General features: G+C 70.3%; 4 protein-coding genes across 8 annotated transcripts; 3 read left to right on the forward strand and 1 right to left on the reverse strand.

Moving 5' to 3' along the window:
• The first annotated feature begins 428 nt into the window (after positions 1-428).
• ARF3 (ADP ribosylation factor 3) lies at positions 429-2,997 on the forward strand. The gene is made up of 5 exons (XM_054183119.1): positions 429-513; positions 1,478-1,667; positions 1,778-1,888; positions 1,998-2,122; positions 2,799-2,997. The coding sequence occupies exons 2-5, from the start codon at positions 1,520-1,522 to the stop codon at positions 2,958-2,960; spliced, it is 546 nt and encodes a 181-aa protein (XP_054039094.1). The 5' UTR covers positions 429-513; positions 1,478-1,519; the 3' UTR covers positions 2,961-2,997.
• Positions 2,998-5,575: 2,578 nt separating this feature from the next.
• On the forward strand, positions 5,576-7,728 carry FKBP11 (FKBP prolyl isomerase 11). The gene is made up of 6 exons (XM_054183141.1): positions 5,576-5,717; positions 6,234-6,299; positions 6,982-7,069; positions 7,199-7,232; positions 7,333-7,403; positions 7,495-7,728. Exons 1-6 carry the CDS (start codon positions 5,601-5,603, stop codon positions 7,710-7,712), a joined length of 594 nt encoding a protein of 197 aa, XP_054039116.1. The 5' UTR covers positions 5,576-5,600; the 3' UTR covers positions 7,713-7,728.
• Positions 7,729-7,964: 236 nt separating this feature from the next.
• Positions 7,965-10,749, reverse strand: CCDC65 (coiled-coil domain containing 65). 4 transcript variants are annotated; one of them, XM_054183284.1, is made up of 9 exons: positions 10,646-10,749; positions 10,099-10,245; positions 9,839-10,006; positions 9,605-9,774; positions 9,339-9,477; positions 9,040-9,234; positions 8,744-8,962; positions 8,511-8,663; positions 7,965-8,378 (listed from the first exon to the last, which is right to left on the reverse strand). In XM_054183284.1, the coding sequence occupies exons 2-9, from the start codon at positions 10,231-10,233 to the stop codon at positions 7,968-7,970; spliced, it is 1,590 nt and encodes a 529-aa protein (XP_054039259.1). In that variant the 5' UTR covers positions 10,234-10,245; positions 10,646-10,749; the 3' UTR covers positions 7,965-7,967. The 4 variants fall into 4 exon arrangements, with proteins under 4 accessions (XP_054039259.1, XP_054039255.1, XP_054039256.1 ...); XM_054183280.1 differs by having other exon boundaries at positions 7,965-8,663; XM_054183281.1 differs by having other exon boundaries at positions 7,965-8,663; positions 10,683-10,746.
• A 192-nt stretch (positions 10,750-10,941) lies between these two features.
• Positions 10,942-13,593, forward strand: RND1 (Rho family GTPase 1). Of its 2 annotated transcripts, XM_054183127.1 has the most exons (5): positions 10,942-11,105; positions 11,175-11,262; positions 12,501-12,610; positions 12,735-12,869; positions 12,968-13,587. In XM_054183127.1, the coding sequence occupies exons 1-5, from the start codon at positions 10,986-10,988 to the stop codon at positions 13,211-13,213; spliced, it is 699 nt and encodes a 232-aa protein (XP_054039102.1). In that variant the 5' UTR covers positions 10,942-10,985; the 3' UTR covers positions 13,214-13,587. The 2 variants fall into 2 exon arrangements, with proteins under 2 accessions (XP_054039102.1, XP_054039103.1); XM_054183128.1 differs by lacking the exon at positions 11,175-11,262 and having other exon boundaries at positions 12,501-12,596; positions 12,968-13,593.
• The last annotated feature ends 483 nt before the right edge of the window (positions 13,594-14,076 follow it).

Genomic DNA, 14,076 nt, shown 5'->3' on the forward strand with positions numbered 1-14,076 from the left:
ACCCGCTGCCAGCCCCTGCCCGGCCCGTGAGCACCGGGACGGGATGGGGGGGGCTCTGTGCGGGGAGGGCGTCCCCTGTCCCCCCCGTGCAGTTACTGGGGTCCCCTGTCCCCCCCCGTGCGGTTATGGGGGTCCCCGCCCCCCCGCTGAAGCAGAGGGCACTCCTCCCTCGCCATGCCCTCCCGGAGAGGTTTCATGCCGTGGGGGGGCACCGGGACCACCCCGCTCCCATCAGCCCCCCCCGGTGCAGGCCCCCCCCACCCCGCACTGCTGCAGCCGCTGCCATGGAAACGGTTCGCGGCTCTCGCGAGCTCGTCGCCCCCCCCCCCCTCCCCGCGCGCGCCCCCGGGCCCGGTGCGGGGGGCGGAGGGGGGGGGGCGGGAAGCGGGGCGGGGGGGTGGGGGGGGGCACCGGGAGCTCTCGCGAGATCGGCGCGATCGGGCCTCCGCTTCCGGCGGCGGGAGCGGTGCAGAGTCAGCTGCGGGCGGGGGGCGCCACCGGCACCGGCACCAGGTGCGGGGGGGTTTCGCACTGGGTGGGGGGGGTGGGGGTCCGAGGCGCCGTGCATCGGCGGGAGCGCTGCAACGGAGGGCGGGAGGGGGGGCGGTGGCATCGCACCGGCGCGAGGGGGGCTGCAGTGCGGTTGGGGGTGCACGGTGCGTTGGGGGTGCGGAGCACCGGGGGGGGGGCATCGCACCGGGGCGGGGGCGGGGGTGCTTGTGCGGTGCAGCGGGAGGGGCGCGGGGTGCGGGGGGGGAGCGGGCAGCGCCTGGGGGGCGGTGCGGTGTGCGGGGGCGATGCGGCGGGGGGGGGGGCGGTGCGGCGCGAGGGGGGGGGGGCCCGGCGATTTGGGGGTGCGCTGCAATCCGGGGAGGGGGAGGCGGTGCGTTGGAGGGGCGCAGGGAGAGCGCGGGGGGTGTGCTGCTGGCGGGGGGGGGGCGGGGGGGGCAGTGAATTCGGGGGGCGTCGCGCCGCGGGGCTGCGGGGGGGCCCCGGGGGCGGGCGGCAGCCTACGGCCGGGAGGGGCGCGCTGCGGTGCGGGGGGGGGGCGGTGGAGGGCTCTCGGGGCCCCCCTTCGAGGAGGCTACAGGGCCGGGGGAGCCGTGAATGGGCTGGGGGGGTGCAGGGGTTGTCGAGGTGGGGGTTGTTGTGTGTTGTCGTCCCCCCCCTCCCCAGAAGGGCTGGGACCCCATGCCACAGTTTCCCCCATTGCAGAGCCCTGGCCTGTCCCCTTGTAGGGTGCAGCACGGGGTTGGGGGGACACCCCCACCCCCAGCACGGCCCCCCCACATTGAGCCGCACACAGAGGCAGCCCCCACGGAGTGCCTGGCCCTGGCCCCACCCCCCGGGGTCCCCCAAGCCCCGCATCCCCCCAGGACATGTGGGTCCCTGTGGGGAGCACAGGGGAGCTCCGCAGCCCCCCCCCCCTCCTCAGGGCCACCCCCTAGCCCCAAACGCCGGCCCCGTGCCCCCGCAGGATCTGGCCTCGCCTGCGGACGGAGCCAACGCCGCCGTCACCATGGGCAACATCTTCGGGAACCTGCTGAAGAGCCTGATCGGGAAGAAGGAGATGCGGATCCTGATGGTGGGGCTGGATGCTGCCGGCAAGACCACCATCCTCTACAAGCTGAAGCTGGGGGAGATCGTCACCACCATTCCCACCATAGGTGTGCGAGGGGGGGTGGCACCAGGCGGGAACCCCTCCCCATCAGGGCTCCTTGGGAGGGGGCTCGCGGCCCCGCGTGCCTCAGTTTTCCTCCGCTGTCACTCCCCACAGGGTTCAACGTGGAGACGGTGGAGTACAAGAACATCAGCTTCACCGTGTGGGACGTGGGTGGGCAGGACAAGATCCGGCCCCTCTGGCGGCATTACTTCCAAAACACCCAGGGTAGGTGCTCCCCAGGGACGCCGGAGGTGGGGGGACAGGGCTTGCCGGGGATGGCCGTGGGTCCGGCCAGATCCCTGCGCCCCCAGCAGCGCCCACTCGCTGTCCCCAGGGCTGATCTTTGTGGTGGACAGCAACGACCGGGAGCGGGTGAACGAGGCGCGGGAGGAGCTCATGCGAATGCTGGCAGAGGACGAGCTGCGAGACGCCGTCCTCCTCGTTTTCGCCAACAAGCAGGTGGGTCAGGGAGGGGGGAGACCATCTGGTGGGACCAGGACCATCCCTGGGGCGTCAGGGCTGGTATCTAGCGATGCCCATGGCAGGACCATGCCTGTGCCCATGGCATCAGGGCTGGTATTCAGCAGTCCCTCTGGCTGGACTGTGCCCATCCCCGTGGTATCGGGGTTGGGATCGTACCAGCCCCCGTCTTAGAGCTGTGCCCGTGCCCGTGGCATTGGGGCTGGTGTTCAATACTCCTTCTGGCTGGACCATGCCCATCCCCGTGGTATCGGGACTGGGATCTTACCAGCCCCTGTCGTAGAGCTGCGCCCATCCCTGTGGCATCAGGGCTGGTATTTAATACTCCCTCTGGCAGGGCTGTCCCCATCCCTGTGGCATCAGGGCTGGGGTTTAACACTTCGGTGGCAGCCCCACGCTCCTCCCCATGGCGTCGGGGCTGGTCTTTAACACCGCCTCTGGCTGGACTATGCCCATCCCCATGGCATCGGGGCCGGCGTCTCCCGTCCCCGCGGCAGGCCCGCGCTTCTCCCCGCAGCATCAGGGCTGGTTGCCAGCCGCCGTGGCACGATAGCGCCTGTCCCCACGGCATCGGGGCCGCTGTCGGCCCCCCGCGGCGGCGTGGCACCCATCCCCGCGGTCTCGGGGCTGGATCGTCACCCCATCTCTGCACTAGGACCTGCCCAATGCCATGAACGCGGCGGAGATCACGGACAAGCTGGGGCTGCACTCCCTGCGCCACCGTAACTGGTACATCCAGGCCACCTGTGCCACCAGCGGGGACGGGCTCTACGAGGGCCTCGACTGGCTCGCCAACCAGCTCAAGAACAAGAAGTGAGCGGGCGGCCGCCGGCCCCGGCCCGCCCCCCCACCCCCACCCCGCGCCCCCGGTTCCCCCCCGGGGCTGTGCCAGGCCCCCCCCGGCCGCCCCCTCCCCGCCCCGGTTGGGTTTTGCTTTCTTCTGGCACCGGTTGCTGTGGGGTTTTTTGCCTTTTTTTGGGGTCTCCTCGGTTCCCCTCGGATCTCGTGTGTGCGTGCGTGGAAATATAGCTATATATAACTTATCTGGGGGGGCGGGGGGCAGAGCCCCGGGGAGCGGGATGGGGGCTGGGGGCCACCTCGGTGCTGCCCTGCCCGGGGGAGGGGGGGGGCCATGCCGGGGCACCCCGTCCCCGTGCATGTCCCCGCACCCCTCGCCTTCCTCTGGACCAAATGTGGGGGCCACGGGGCCGCAGGGGGCATTTGGGACCATACACACCTTCCCCCGCTTTCCCCCAGCACCCTCCCCCCGTCCTCCCCGGGGGGTCCCACACGTCCCTGGCCCCCCCATGTCACTTCGAGGCAGGTCTCCTCCCCGCAGCGCGACCCCCAGGGGGGAGGCACGGGGCTGCTGGGACCCCCGTGGTTCCCCCCAGCCGTGTCTCCACACCCCCCGACCCCCCCCCCCCAAGCCCTGGCCGCCTGCACCCCAGCCCCATGCCAGCATAGTGATTGTATGTCCCTGCCCCTCACGGACGGACAGACGGCCCCGTACTGTACCCCCCCCACCCCCCTCCCCGGCACCATATTTATACCCCCGGTCTGTGCTTGGTGTGACGTGTCGCTGCGGCTCTGCCCCGTCCGGGGACGTGTGTACTTGGCCCCCCCCTCTCCCCCACTCCCCGCGCCTGAGACGGTGGGTGACCCCCCGGCCCCCCCCCCCCCCCCCCTTGGATATTAAACTTGTTTTATGTAGTGCTGCCCCATGGCTCTTCTTCCGCAGCCCCCCTGGCGTGGGGGTCCCGCCAAGGGGGACGGTGATGGACAGCCCTGGGCTGGTTTTAATTAGAAAGAGCTTAGCGGGACGAGGGGGGCTGGCGGGGGGGTGAGGGGGGGCTCCCCCTTCCCAGGCTCATCTTTAGGGGAATATTGGATGAAATGGTAAATCCCATTAGCGCTAATCCCAGCCGGGGCGTGGGGACGGTGCCAGCGCCGGGACGGGTGTGAGTGGGGCTCAGCCCCCCACCTTCCGGTGTCACCCCCCCCCCGCCACGGGCCAGGGGCCTGGCTGAGTCTTGTTTGGGGCCAGCACTGCTGTCCCTGTCCCCGTAGTCCCCTCTGGGTTAGTGGCTGGTTGGGGGGGGGAGGCTCTTGGCCCCCAGGACCCCACCAAAGCGGGGTGCGATGCTGGCTGCCCGGGTGCCTGGGTTCCTCCTGCCCGGGGGAGCTGGAGCAGGGGTGACTGGGGCTCTGGCTGAGAGCTGCAGAGCCGGCACCGGCGCGTTCCCACCGGCTGGGCCAGCAGCTTTGTCTGGCGGGGGCCAGCCCGGCGCTGACCCGGTGGCCCTAATCCCATTAGCGCCCCGGCCCACAGCCGCCAGCCTGGCTTCCCCACCTCTCGGCAACCGGGGCTGGTATGTGGGTGCGCCGGTGGGGCCGGCGTGCCGATGCCGTCGTCCGGGAGCTGCACCAGGGCCTGCGCCGGCACTGCCACCACCGGGGCCACCACCACCGCCAACGGGGCTATTGCCACCGGCAAGGGCCGAGGCCCCCCCCATGTGCCAACGTGACCCTCCTGAAGCAGGGCTGCCCACCACGAGCCGGGATTCCCCGTGGGGAGGGGCTGTCTCACATGTCCCCCAGCCCTGTGCCACAGCCCCTGGCCATGGGGACACGAGGGCGTTGGGGCAGGTTCGGCTCCACACAGGGCCCGGGTCCCCCCAGTCCAGCTCCTCACTGGTGAGGGGCTCAGGTTCCCTTGTCCCGCATGGCTGGGGGGGCGTAGAAGGGGTGCTGGGGTGCAGGGATGCTTTGCGCCCACTGGGTGCCAGGGAAGGATGCCGGGCTCAGGTGGGTGCTGGAGAAGGGTCCTGGACCCAGGTGGGTGCTGGTGAGGAGTTCTCGACCCAGGTGAGTGGCAGGGAGGGATCCTGGGAGCAGGTGGGTGCCAGGGAAGGATGCTGGGTTAAAGGGGGTGCCAGAGAAGGGTCCTAGATCCGGGTGGGTGCCAGGCAGGGGTCCCACACCCGGTTGGGTGCCGGTTTCTCCAGGCTTTGCTGCCGCCTGCTGGTACCGAGTCCCGACAGCGCCGGGACAGCGGATGCTGCACTCAGTGAGTGCCTGGGGACGGGCCCCCCGCCCGGACCCCCACCCGGCCCCTGCCCGGGGCGGTCGGCTCAGCCGGGGAGCGCCGGGACAGTCTCCGGGCCGAGACGGACGCCCGGTGCCAGCCCGGGCTGGGTGGCACCGGAGCCCGGACGGACGCGCGTCCCCGGGCACCGAACGGGGAGCCGGGCCCCGGGGACATCCATCCCCCCCCAGCCCCGCCGAGGCTCGGGGCAGCTCCGGCCGCCCCGACGGCGCAGTGCCCGTCCCGCGGCCCGGTGCCGGGGCCGGCGGGGGCGGGGCCGGGAGGCGGGGCCCGGGGAGTAGCCGGGGGCCGGGCCGGGCCGGGCGGGGCGGTCCCGGTGCCGCCGCCGCCGCCGCCGCCAGCCCGGCCATGCCGCCCCCCGCCGCGCTGCTGCTGTTGGCGCTGCTGCTGCCGCCGCCGCCGCCCGCCCGCGCCGCCGAGAGCGAAACCGAAAGCGGCGACCGGGGACTGCGGTTGGAGACGCTCGTGAGCCCCGGGGGCACCGCGGGGGAGCGGGGGGAGCGGGGACCCCCGGCGGTCTCCGTGGACGGGGAGCTGGGAGCGGGGTGGGACCGGGGGCGCGGCGGGGGACGGGGGCACCGGCGGGACTCTGTTGGCCGGGGGGTGCAGGGGGGCACCGGGGAGCCCGGTCTGGGCGGGGGGCGCGCGGAGCACAGGGGGGACCGGACTGCGCAGGGGGGGCGGCACGGGGGGGGACCGGGCTGCAGAGGGGGAGCACGGGGCACCGAGAGGACTGGGCTGCGGAGCCGCGGCAGGGGGGCACGCACCGGGAGGACGGGGCTGCGGAGAGGGGACACCGGGGGAACGGGGCTGGGGAGAGGGGACACCGGGGGAACCGGGCTGCGGAGGGGGAGTACGGGGCACGGGAGGGAGCTCGGCTCACGGAGCACTCGCGGGGGGGGGGGCCCGCGGGCACGGAGGAGGGGGTGCGTGGACTCCGTGGCGGGGGTCCCCGGCCCCCCGTGACCCTCCTCGTTGCAGGTGCCTCCCCCCGAGGGCTGCACGGAGCTGTCGGCGCCGGGGGACACGGTGCACATCCACTACACGGTGCGGGGCGGGCGGCCGGAGGAACACGTCAGCACTGCGCTCCGCCGGGCGGGGCGGGCGGCGGCGGCACCCGCGGGGGGGGAGGGCACGGCAGCCCTGGGCCGGCACCGGGGCGGCTCCGGGGTGGGCATGGGGGCGGCACAGGGATGGCACTGGGGCGGTACCGGGGGGGGCGGGTGTGGGGATGGCACTGGGGTGGGCACGGAGGTAGCACTGGGTGGTACCGGGGTGGGCACAGGGATGGCACTGGGGTGGTATTGGGGGGGGGGCAGGTGTGAGGGTGGCACTGGGGGGGGCATAGGGATGGCGCTGGGACAGGCATTGGGACTGGCACAGGGTCAGCACTGGAGTAGGCATGGGGACAGCCCCGGTATGAGCCCTGGTGGCACCTGGACTGGCATAGGGGTGGCACTGGGACTGGCACGGGGGGCAGCCCCAGTATGGGCACGGGTTGGCACTGGGGCCAGCACAAGGATTGCCCCCGGCACTGGGAGCAGGGTGCGACTGTCCCCAGGGCAGCACTGGTGTTAGCACGGGGGTGACACTGGGATCAGCACAGGGGTGGCCCTGCGGGGGCAAGAGCCTCAGCACCAGAGTGGCCGTGGGACAACGCTGGGACCCACATGGGGACAGCCCCCCCCCCACTGCACCCCCAGGGGTGACAGTGCCCGTATCCCCGCAGGGCAGCCTGGAGGATGGCCGCATCATTGACACTTCGCTGAGCCGGGACCCGCTCCAGGTGGAGCTGGGCAAGCGCCAAGTCATCCCCGGTGAGCGGGGGGGCCAGGGGGGCTGCGGGGTTGGGGGGGGGGCGTTAGCTGGGATGAATCATCCCAGCTGAGTGGGCTGTGGGGTGCCCCCGGCCATCCCTGCTCACCCTCTGCCCCCTCTCCTCGCAGGCCTGGAACAGAGTCTGCTGGACATGTGTGTGGGGTAAGTTGGGCGGGGGGGTGGGCAGCAGCCCCCCCCCACCCAGTCTGGTGTGGGTCTGGCCCCACTGGGCACCGGTGCTGACCGTCTCTTGCCACGGCAGGGAGAAGCGGAGAGCCATCATCCCCCCTCACCTGGCCTACGGCAAGCGGGGCTCCCCTCCCACCATCCCAGGTAAGCGCAACCCTCAGGGTGCCCGTGGGGGGGTGGGGGAGGGGTCCCCGTCACCCCCCTGTGGCTCAGGCTCTGCGTCCCTTTCCTCCAGGTGACGCGGTGCTGCGGTTCGAGGTGGAGCTGGTGGCTTTGTCCCGGGCCGGTTACTGGCAGAAAGTGGTGAACGAGGTGCTGCCGCTTCTGTGCCTGGGGCTGGTGCCGGCGCTGCTGGGGCTCATCGGGTACCACCTCTACCGCAAGGCCAGCAGCCCCAAGCTCTCCAAGAAGAAGCTGAAGGAGGAGAAGAGGAACAAAGCCAAAAAGAAATAAAGCCTTCCCCTCGGCATCTATGGCTGCTCTGCGTCTGCCCTGTCCGGCTCTGGGGGTCAGTGGCGGGGTGGGGGGGGGGGAGGGCACACAGAGCAGTGGAAAGGGCCTGTCGTGTTGTCCCCTCCCCGGCTCCAGCCTTGGGGCTGAGGAGGTGATGTGTCAGACCTGAGCGGGAGGTGACAGATCCACACCTGCCCTGACAAAGCTCAGTGGGTCCCAGAAATAAGGCCCCTGGCACACGGTTTTGGGCACAGTTCAGCTCTTTAATGGCACCTCCGGGCAGTCACGGTTTCTGTGGTGCTCCCAAGCGCTCGGCAGGGTGTCCTGGTCTGAACCAGGGGAATTCTCAGCTGGTGCTGGTGGAGCCGTGGATGGGGTCTGGCTGGGCATCCCCCTCCCAAGAGGATGTTGGGTTGCGTGGCCCCCCTTGGCCTGGGGCAAGTCCCTGGGGACACAGCTCTTGTGCTCGACAGCGAGGAGTGGGTTGGGCTGGCCCAGCATCTCCTGGGTGATGGAGATCCCCGCCAGGTACTGCCGGAGCAGCTGCCGCAGCCGCCGATTCCTCTGGCTCAGGGCCGCCCGCTCCCGCTCCAGCGCCTGTTCCTCCAGCTTCGCCTTGTTGAACCGCTGCCAAAAGCGCTCCAGCCCCACGTAGTCCCACATGGCCTGGGCGAGAGGCAGGGAAGAGGCGAGGGGATCCGCAGCCCGTCCATGCGCCAGCCGGGCTGTCCCCGAGGCTGGATCCTGACCCTCGGCTCCCCCACGGTGGTGCCTGGGACCTTGGCACTGTCTCCTCACCTGGGCCAGGGGCTCCGTGGGCGTTTCCTCAAGGACTCGCCGGGCATCTCGCTGCTCCCCCTCTGCCAGCGAGGAAGGGTAGAAGGGCAGCACCTTCTCCTCCTCCGTCTCCAGCCTGCGGCACATCTCAGCCAGACGCAGGACGCGCTGGCCCTAGTGGGGTGCAAGTGAGGGCAGGACGGGACAGCGGCACCCCCCTGGTGCTCCCCCTGCCCACGGGCTGCCGGCCTCACCTTCTCCACCACCCGCGCCAGCGTCTTCAGGGCAGCACCGCTCTGCGCCGTAAGCCTGGCCAGGCTGCCATGGGCCTTCGCCCTGGCCTGGTTCATCTCGCTCCTGAGCTCCTGGAGCTGCCTGAGGAGCTTTTCCTTCCTTTCCCGCATGTGCCGGTTCTGCTCCTCGCTCTCCTGGAGATGAGCCGCAATCTGGCTCTTGGTGGCTGTGACCAAGTCCTGGGGACAGGTAAAACGTGAGCAGTGGGGACAGAGGCATCTCCGCTGCCACAGCCATCCCTGCGCCCTGCCCCAACCTGGAGCTTTTGCAGCTTCTTTACGTGCGTCTCTATATCCCTGGAGCTCTTCTCGACCTTCTGCTTCAGTGCCTCAAAAGCAACCTGGTGCTCGGTGGCCTCCGTGTAGCTCTGCGTGGTCCGCTGGAACTGCTCCCAGAGCACCTCCACCTTCCCACCCAGCTGTGTGCGGCTGTACTGCTGCTCCTGCAGGCTCTGGGGACAGACGCAGGCAGGGGTGACCCAGCACCTCCCAAACCTTGTGTGCTCTGCTTGCAAGCCCTAAAAGGCTCCTCGCAGGTTCCTCCCCCTGCCCGTGCCTTGTTCTTGATGTCATCCCAGGCGCTCTGGAAATTCAGCGTGGTCTCATGATTGTTCTCGGCGTAATTCTGCTCCGCAGCCAGCGCCACATCCCGCAGGTAACAGCGTTCTTGCTCGTGCTGCTCAAGGATGGTCTTCCTGGGGAAAACAAGAGGGCAGCTGCTGACAGAGGGAAGCAGCAGCAGTCCGAACGGGCCGCGAGAGAGCTCAGCACCAGGACAGGACAGCCAGTGGGTGCCACCGCTGTCCTTCTGCCTCTTTGTACCTCTCAGCCTCAAACTCCGTCTTCAGGGCCTCCAGCTGTGCATCATACCCCTCCTCCAGGTACGTCAGGCGGCAGCGCTGGAGCTGCAGCAGGCGGTCGACATTGTGCAGGTGGCTGCGCAGGGCCTGGGCATGCTGTTCCTCCGCTTCCTCCAGGTCTGTGGCCAGAGACTGTGGAGATTGAGGGGGGTCACGGGTGAGCCCTGGGGCCCCCTGCCACCCGCCCCACACTCACCTCGATGACGCTGTCCTTGCAGTCCATCACCCGCTCAAAGGTCTGGCTGAGGATCTCCATGTCCTGGCACAGCTCCTTGTCCTTGGTATCCCGCAGCACTGCCCGCCACTGCGCGTTGAGCTTGTGGAGGTTCAGGGTGCTGCTGCGCTTCTCCTTAGCCAGCTTGTCCTGGAGGGGAGGCATGAGCCACGGGGAGGGGGTCAGGGGCTGGGCGGTGCGTGGGGAAACAAGCCACCAACCCGCCTTGGGCCCCCACGCACGTTCAGGAACCGGGTGAGCATTTCTCTCTTCGTCTTGTCCGCCTCCTCCTCTGCCAGCGCTTGTCTCTGCAGCAGCAGGAGCTCGTCCTCTGCCGCCATGGGGGCTGCGGCCCGTGGGCGACGCTTGCCTGGCATGGCGGGCTGGCGCTGGGCACAGGGCGTGAGGGGTGGGGGTGAGGCAAAAGGTCCTGGTCGGGGCTCCTCCAGGTGCACCCCCAGGCCCCGTTTCCCCCCGCCCACCCCTGTCTCCCCCTCCAGAACCCCCCCAGGACCCGTCTCCCCCCGCCCACCCTTGTCTCCCCCTCTAGAACCCCCCCCAGGCCCCGTTTCCCCCCGCCTACCCCTGCCTCCCCCTCCAGAACGCCCCCAGGCCCCGTTTCCCCCCGCCTGCCCCTGTCTCCCCCTCCAGAACCTCCGTTTCCCCCCATCCGCCCCTGTCTCTCCCTTCAGGACCCCCCTACTTTGGAGTACCACCAGACCCCATCGCCCCCGCCCCTCGGCACACCCTCCCGCACCACGGGGGTCCCGTCCTGTCCTATCCCGCTACCGGTCGCGACCCCGCAGCCCGGCGGCCGGCGTGTCACCGGTGGTCTAGCAACGGCCACTTCCGGTTTGGGGCGGGAGCGGAGCCCCACTTCCGCCCGCAGCCAGAGGAGCGCCCCCTGGCCTGGAGGAACGGCCTCTCACCCGAGAGCGCGGGCCCCGGCAGTGCCCTGCCCCTCCGCCATTGGCCGGTGTGCCGGCAGCCGCCGTGGCGATTGGCGGACGGGCGCCGCCGTGGGCGGGGCCCGGCGGCGGCGGGGTATATAAGGGCGCTGCGGCGGCGGGGCGCAGAGCCGGCGGGCGGGCAGCGCGGCTGGGGGTGATTCGCGGGCTGCGCCGCCGCCATGCGGGAGCGGAGGTCGGTACCGGCCGCCCCGGCCCGCTGCAAGCTGGTGCTGGTGGGCGACGTGCACTGCGGCAAGACAGCCATGCTGCAGGTGCTGGCCAAGGACTGCTACCCCGAGGTGAGCCTGGGACCGGGTACCGGGGACCAGTGGCGGGACCGGGCGCTGACGCTCTCGGTGCCGTTGCAGACGTACGTGCCCACCGTGTTTGAGAACTACACGGCGTGTCTGGCCAGCGAGGAGCAGCGGGTGGAGCTGAGCCTCTGGGACACCTCCGGTACCGGGGGTGGGGGGGCGGGGGAAGTTGCATGCACAGGTTTTTTTGGGGGGGGTTGGGTGTCCCTCCGGTACTGGGGGGGCAGCTCTGGCCCCGGTGGGGGGGAGGGTGGGGGTATTTGCTGTGGGAAGGTGATTTGGGGCCTGGGGGGCGCTGCACTGGGGTTTGGGAGGGCTGCAGTAGAGGGAGCCCCGCAGTGGGGTGCGCTGGGGTCCCTGCAGTGGGGGGGGGGGCGGCTTGATGGCCGCAGTGGGGAAACCTTGGAGGGGGGTGTTTCCCTGGGGGGGGTTGGTTCAGGGTGGGGGGGACAGATCCCTGGGGAACATGGGTGGGGGCCTGGCTGCCTGGGAGTCCCTGGGGACTGGCCTTGCAGGTAGGGTATGGGCACAGCCTGGGTAGGGGAGGGGGGCACAGAGCTGACCCCCTTCCTGGAGGGGCTCCCGGCACATGTGTGAGCCCCCCCAGGTGGGGGTATGGGGTGCCAGGGCCCCTGCACCCTCCCTGCGGGGGTGCCTGTGAAGGGAGGGGGGAGTAACGGAGCGCCCTGGTATTGTCCCTCCCTGGGTAACCTCAGAGGGCTGGGGGGTCAGGGTGGGGGGGGCCAGGGCCAGCCCTGCCCTGGTGCTGCAGTGTCCCCCCCCGTCGGAGGGGGGGGGTCCCCCGCCACCCGCGGTCCCTGCGTTGCTATGGCGATGCGCTGGCGCAGCCTCTTTGCTATTCCACGCACGGAGCGTCTGGGCTGCAAAACCCCCTCCGAGGCCCTTTGGGGTCGGGGGTGGCCATGGGGGGGGCACCCCTGCACCCCAAGGGGCACCCCACTGCCCCTGCATCCCCATTCACCGCCTCCCCCCGCAGTCCCCAGTGCGGTGCTGGTTTCCCCAGTTCCCCAGGGACCCATTGAAGGGGGGGGTAGCCCCTCGCCGTGTGCCAGCTGACCCCCAACACCCCTCCCTGCTGGTGGGGCTCCCTGACTCGGGGTGGGGGGGGAGGTGACTGTTATATAAACACCGCGGAATCCATTTCCCGTTTCCTCGTTAGGGGCGATGGGGATGTTAATGGGTTGCAGGGAACGGAGGTGATATTTTGAGGTGGGGGGGGGGGGGGGCTCTAAAGCTGTATAACTCCCCCCGTGCCCCAAGCTCTGCAAGCCCCTCTTGCCCGGGGGTCTGGGTCCGTTGTGGGGGGACCCATGTAATAACACCCCTTTTTTTTTTGTTTCCCCCCCCCCCGCCTCCCAGGTTCTCCCTACTATGACAATGTGCGCCCCCTCTGCTACAGCGACTCGGACGCCGTCCTGCTCTGCTTCGACATCAGCCGCCCCGAGACCCTTGACAGTGCGTCCAAGAAGGTGGGGGGGGTGGGGGGGAGGGAAGCCCCTCTGCAAGGTTGAGGGGGGGCGGGGGGGGGCAGCAGCAGTTTGGGCTCCCCTTGTACTGACTGCAGCCCTCTGTTTCCCCCCCCCAACCCCGTAGTGGAAGACGGAAATCCTGGATTATTGCCCCAACACGCGGGTGCTGCTCATCGGCTGCAAGACAGACCTGCGGACGGACCTGAGCACCCTAATGGAGCTCTCTCACCAGAAGCAGGCACCCATCTCCTATGAGCAGGTCGGGGAGGGGGGGGGGCGGGCGGGTGGGTGGGGGGGGGTCCCCGGAGGGGTGGTTTTGGGGGTGCTGTGCCATCTTCACGCAGGGTTGGGTTGCAGGGCTGCGCGGCCGCCAGGCAGCTGGGAGCCGAGGGCTACCTGGAGTGCTCAGCCTTCACCTCGGAGAAGAGCGTCCACAGCATCTTCCGGACCGTGTCCAGCATCTGCCTCAGCAAAACCCCCCCGCAGCCCCCCAAGAGCCCCCCCCGCAGCCTCTCCAAGAGACTCCTGCACCTCCCTAGCCGCTCCGAGCTCATCTCCTCCGCCTTCAAGAAGGAAAAAGCAAAAAGCTGCTCTGTCATGTGAAGGGGGGGGGGGGCGCGACATGAATGCCCCCCCCCCCTCCATCCTGCTCAAAGCCCCCGGCCCCCCTGAGTCCCCAGGATGGGGTGGGGGGTTGGATGGGGCCCTGGAGCCCCCCCTTCACGGAGGATGGGGTGCCTGCCGCCCTCCCATCGCACCGCTTCCCCCACCAGTCCCCATCCTGAGGGGCAGCCCCCATGGCAGGGGGGTCTGGGGGGGGCCTGAGGAGGGTGCTCAACAGCTGCTCCTCAGCCCCCCCAACCCTGGGGGGGCTCATCCATGGACTCACGCTGTTTTCCCTTCGCCCCCCGCCCCATCCCTCATCTGCTGCTTGGTGCTGGGGGGGCTGTTTTATGGACTGGGGCGGGGGGGGGGGGGATGTCTCTGTTCAATGGTCAGTGTTATTAAAAAGCTTATTTATTATTGGAAATATAAGACCCACCCACCTGCAGCGGGCGCCTGGTCCTGTCTTTGGCGGGGGGGGGGGAGGGAATCCTGGGGGTTTTTTGGGGGAGGGGGTGGTTGTTGTTGGGGTTCAGCCCGTGGGGGGGTCCCTCCCGTGTTGCCAGTGGGGAAGGGTGATGGTGACACTGCTGCGTGCCTGTGCTGTCACCAGGGGTGGGGATGCAGAGGGTAAAGTCCCTGGGGTGGGGGGGGGGTCCCAGTGCTGCGCTGGGCGCCCCAAAAGCCCCATCCCCCCGGCGGTTGCTGCTCCCAACCCCTCCCTGTGCCCACAGCTTGGGGCTGGGGGGGAGGGGCTGTCTTGCACGGCCCGTGGGGGGTGTGGGTCCTGGGGGGTCGTTTTGGGGGTGCGAGGGGCGCCGCACGGCGGAGGGATCCGCGGGCCGCGGCGGTGCTGCGACGGC

Source organism: Rissa tridactyla, chromosome 24 (genome assembly GCF_028500815.1).
Source record: "Rissa tridactyla isolate bRisTri1 chromosome 24, bRisTri1.patW.cur.20221130, whole genome shotgun sequence".
Lineage (NCBI taxonomy): Eukaryota > Metazoa > Chordata > Aves > Charadriiformes > Laridae > Rissa > Rissa tridactyla.

Coding starts and splice junctions, on each gene's coding strand:
- ARF3 (XM_054183119.1), top strand. CDS start 1,520: ATGGGCAACATCTTCGGGAACCTGCTGAAGAGCCTGATCGGGAAGAAG. Junction 1,668..1,777: donor CACCACCATTCCCACCATAG/GTGTGCGAGGGG, acceptor CACTCCCCACAG/GGTTCAACGTGGAGACGGTG. Junction 1,889..1,997: donor TTACTTCCAAAACACCCAGG/GTAGGTGCTCCC, acceptor CGCTGTCCCCAG/GGCTGATCTTTGTGGTGGAC.
- FKBP11 (XM_054183141.1), top strand. CDS start 5,601: ATGCCGCCCCCCGCCGCGCTGCTGCTGTTGGCGCTGCTGCTGCCGCCG. Junction 7,233..7,332: donor CTGCTGGACATGTGTGTGGG/GTAAGTTGGGCG, acceptor TTGCCACGGCAG/GGAGAAGCGGAGAGCCATCA. Junction 7,404..7,494: donor CTCCCCTCCCACCATCCCAG/GTAAGCGCAACC, acceptor CCTTTCCTCCAG/GTGACGCGGTGCTGCGGTTC.
- CCDC65 (XM_054183280.1), bottom strand. CDS start 10,233: ATGCCAGGCAAGCGTCGCCCACGGGCCGCAGCCCCCATGGCGGCAGAG. Junction 10,007..10,098: donor TGCTCACCCGGTTCCTGAAC/GTGCGTGGGGGC, acceptor CCTCCCCTCCAG/GACAAGCTGGCTAAGGAGAA. Junction 9,235..9,338: donor GGGATGACATCAAGAACAAG/GCACGGGCAGGG, acceptor GTCTGTCCCCAG/AGCCTGCAGGAGCAGCAGTA.
- RND1 (XM_054183127.1), top strand. CDS start 10,986: ATGCGGGAGCGGAGGTCGGTACCGGCCGCCCCGGCCCGCTGCAAGCTG. Junction 12,611..12,734: donor TTGACAGTGCGTCCAAGAAG/GTGGGGGGGGTG, acceptor CCAACCCCGTAG/TGGAAGACGGAAATCCTGGA. Junction 12,870..12,967: donor CACCCATCTCCTATGAGCAG/GTCGGGGAGGGG, acceptor GTTGGGTTGCAG/GGCTGCGCGGCCGCCAGGCA.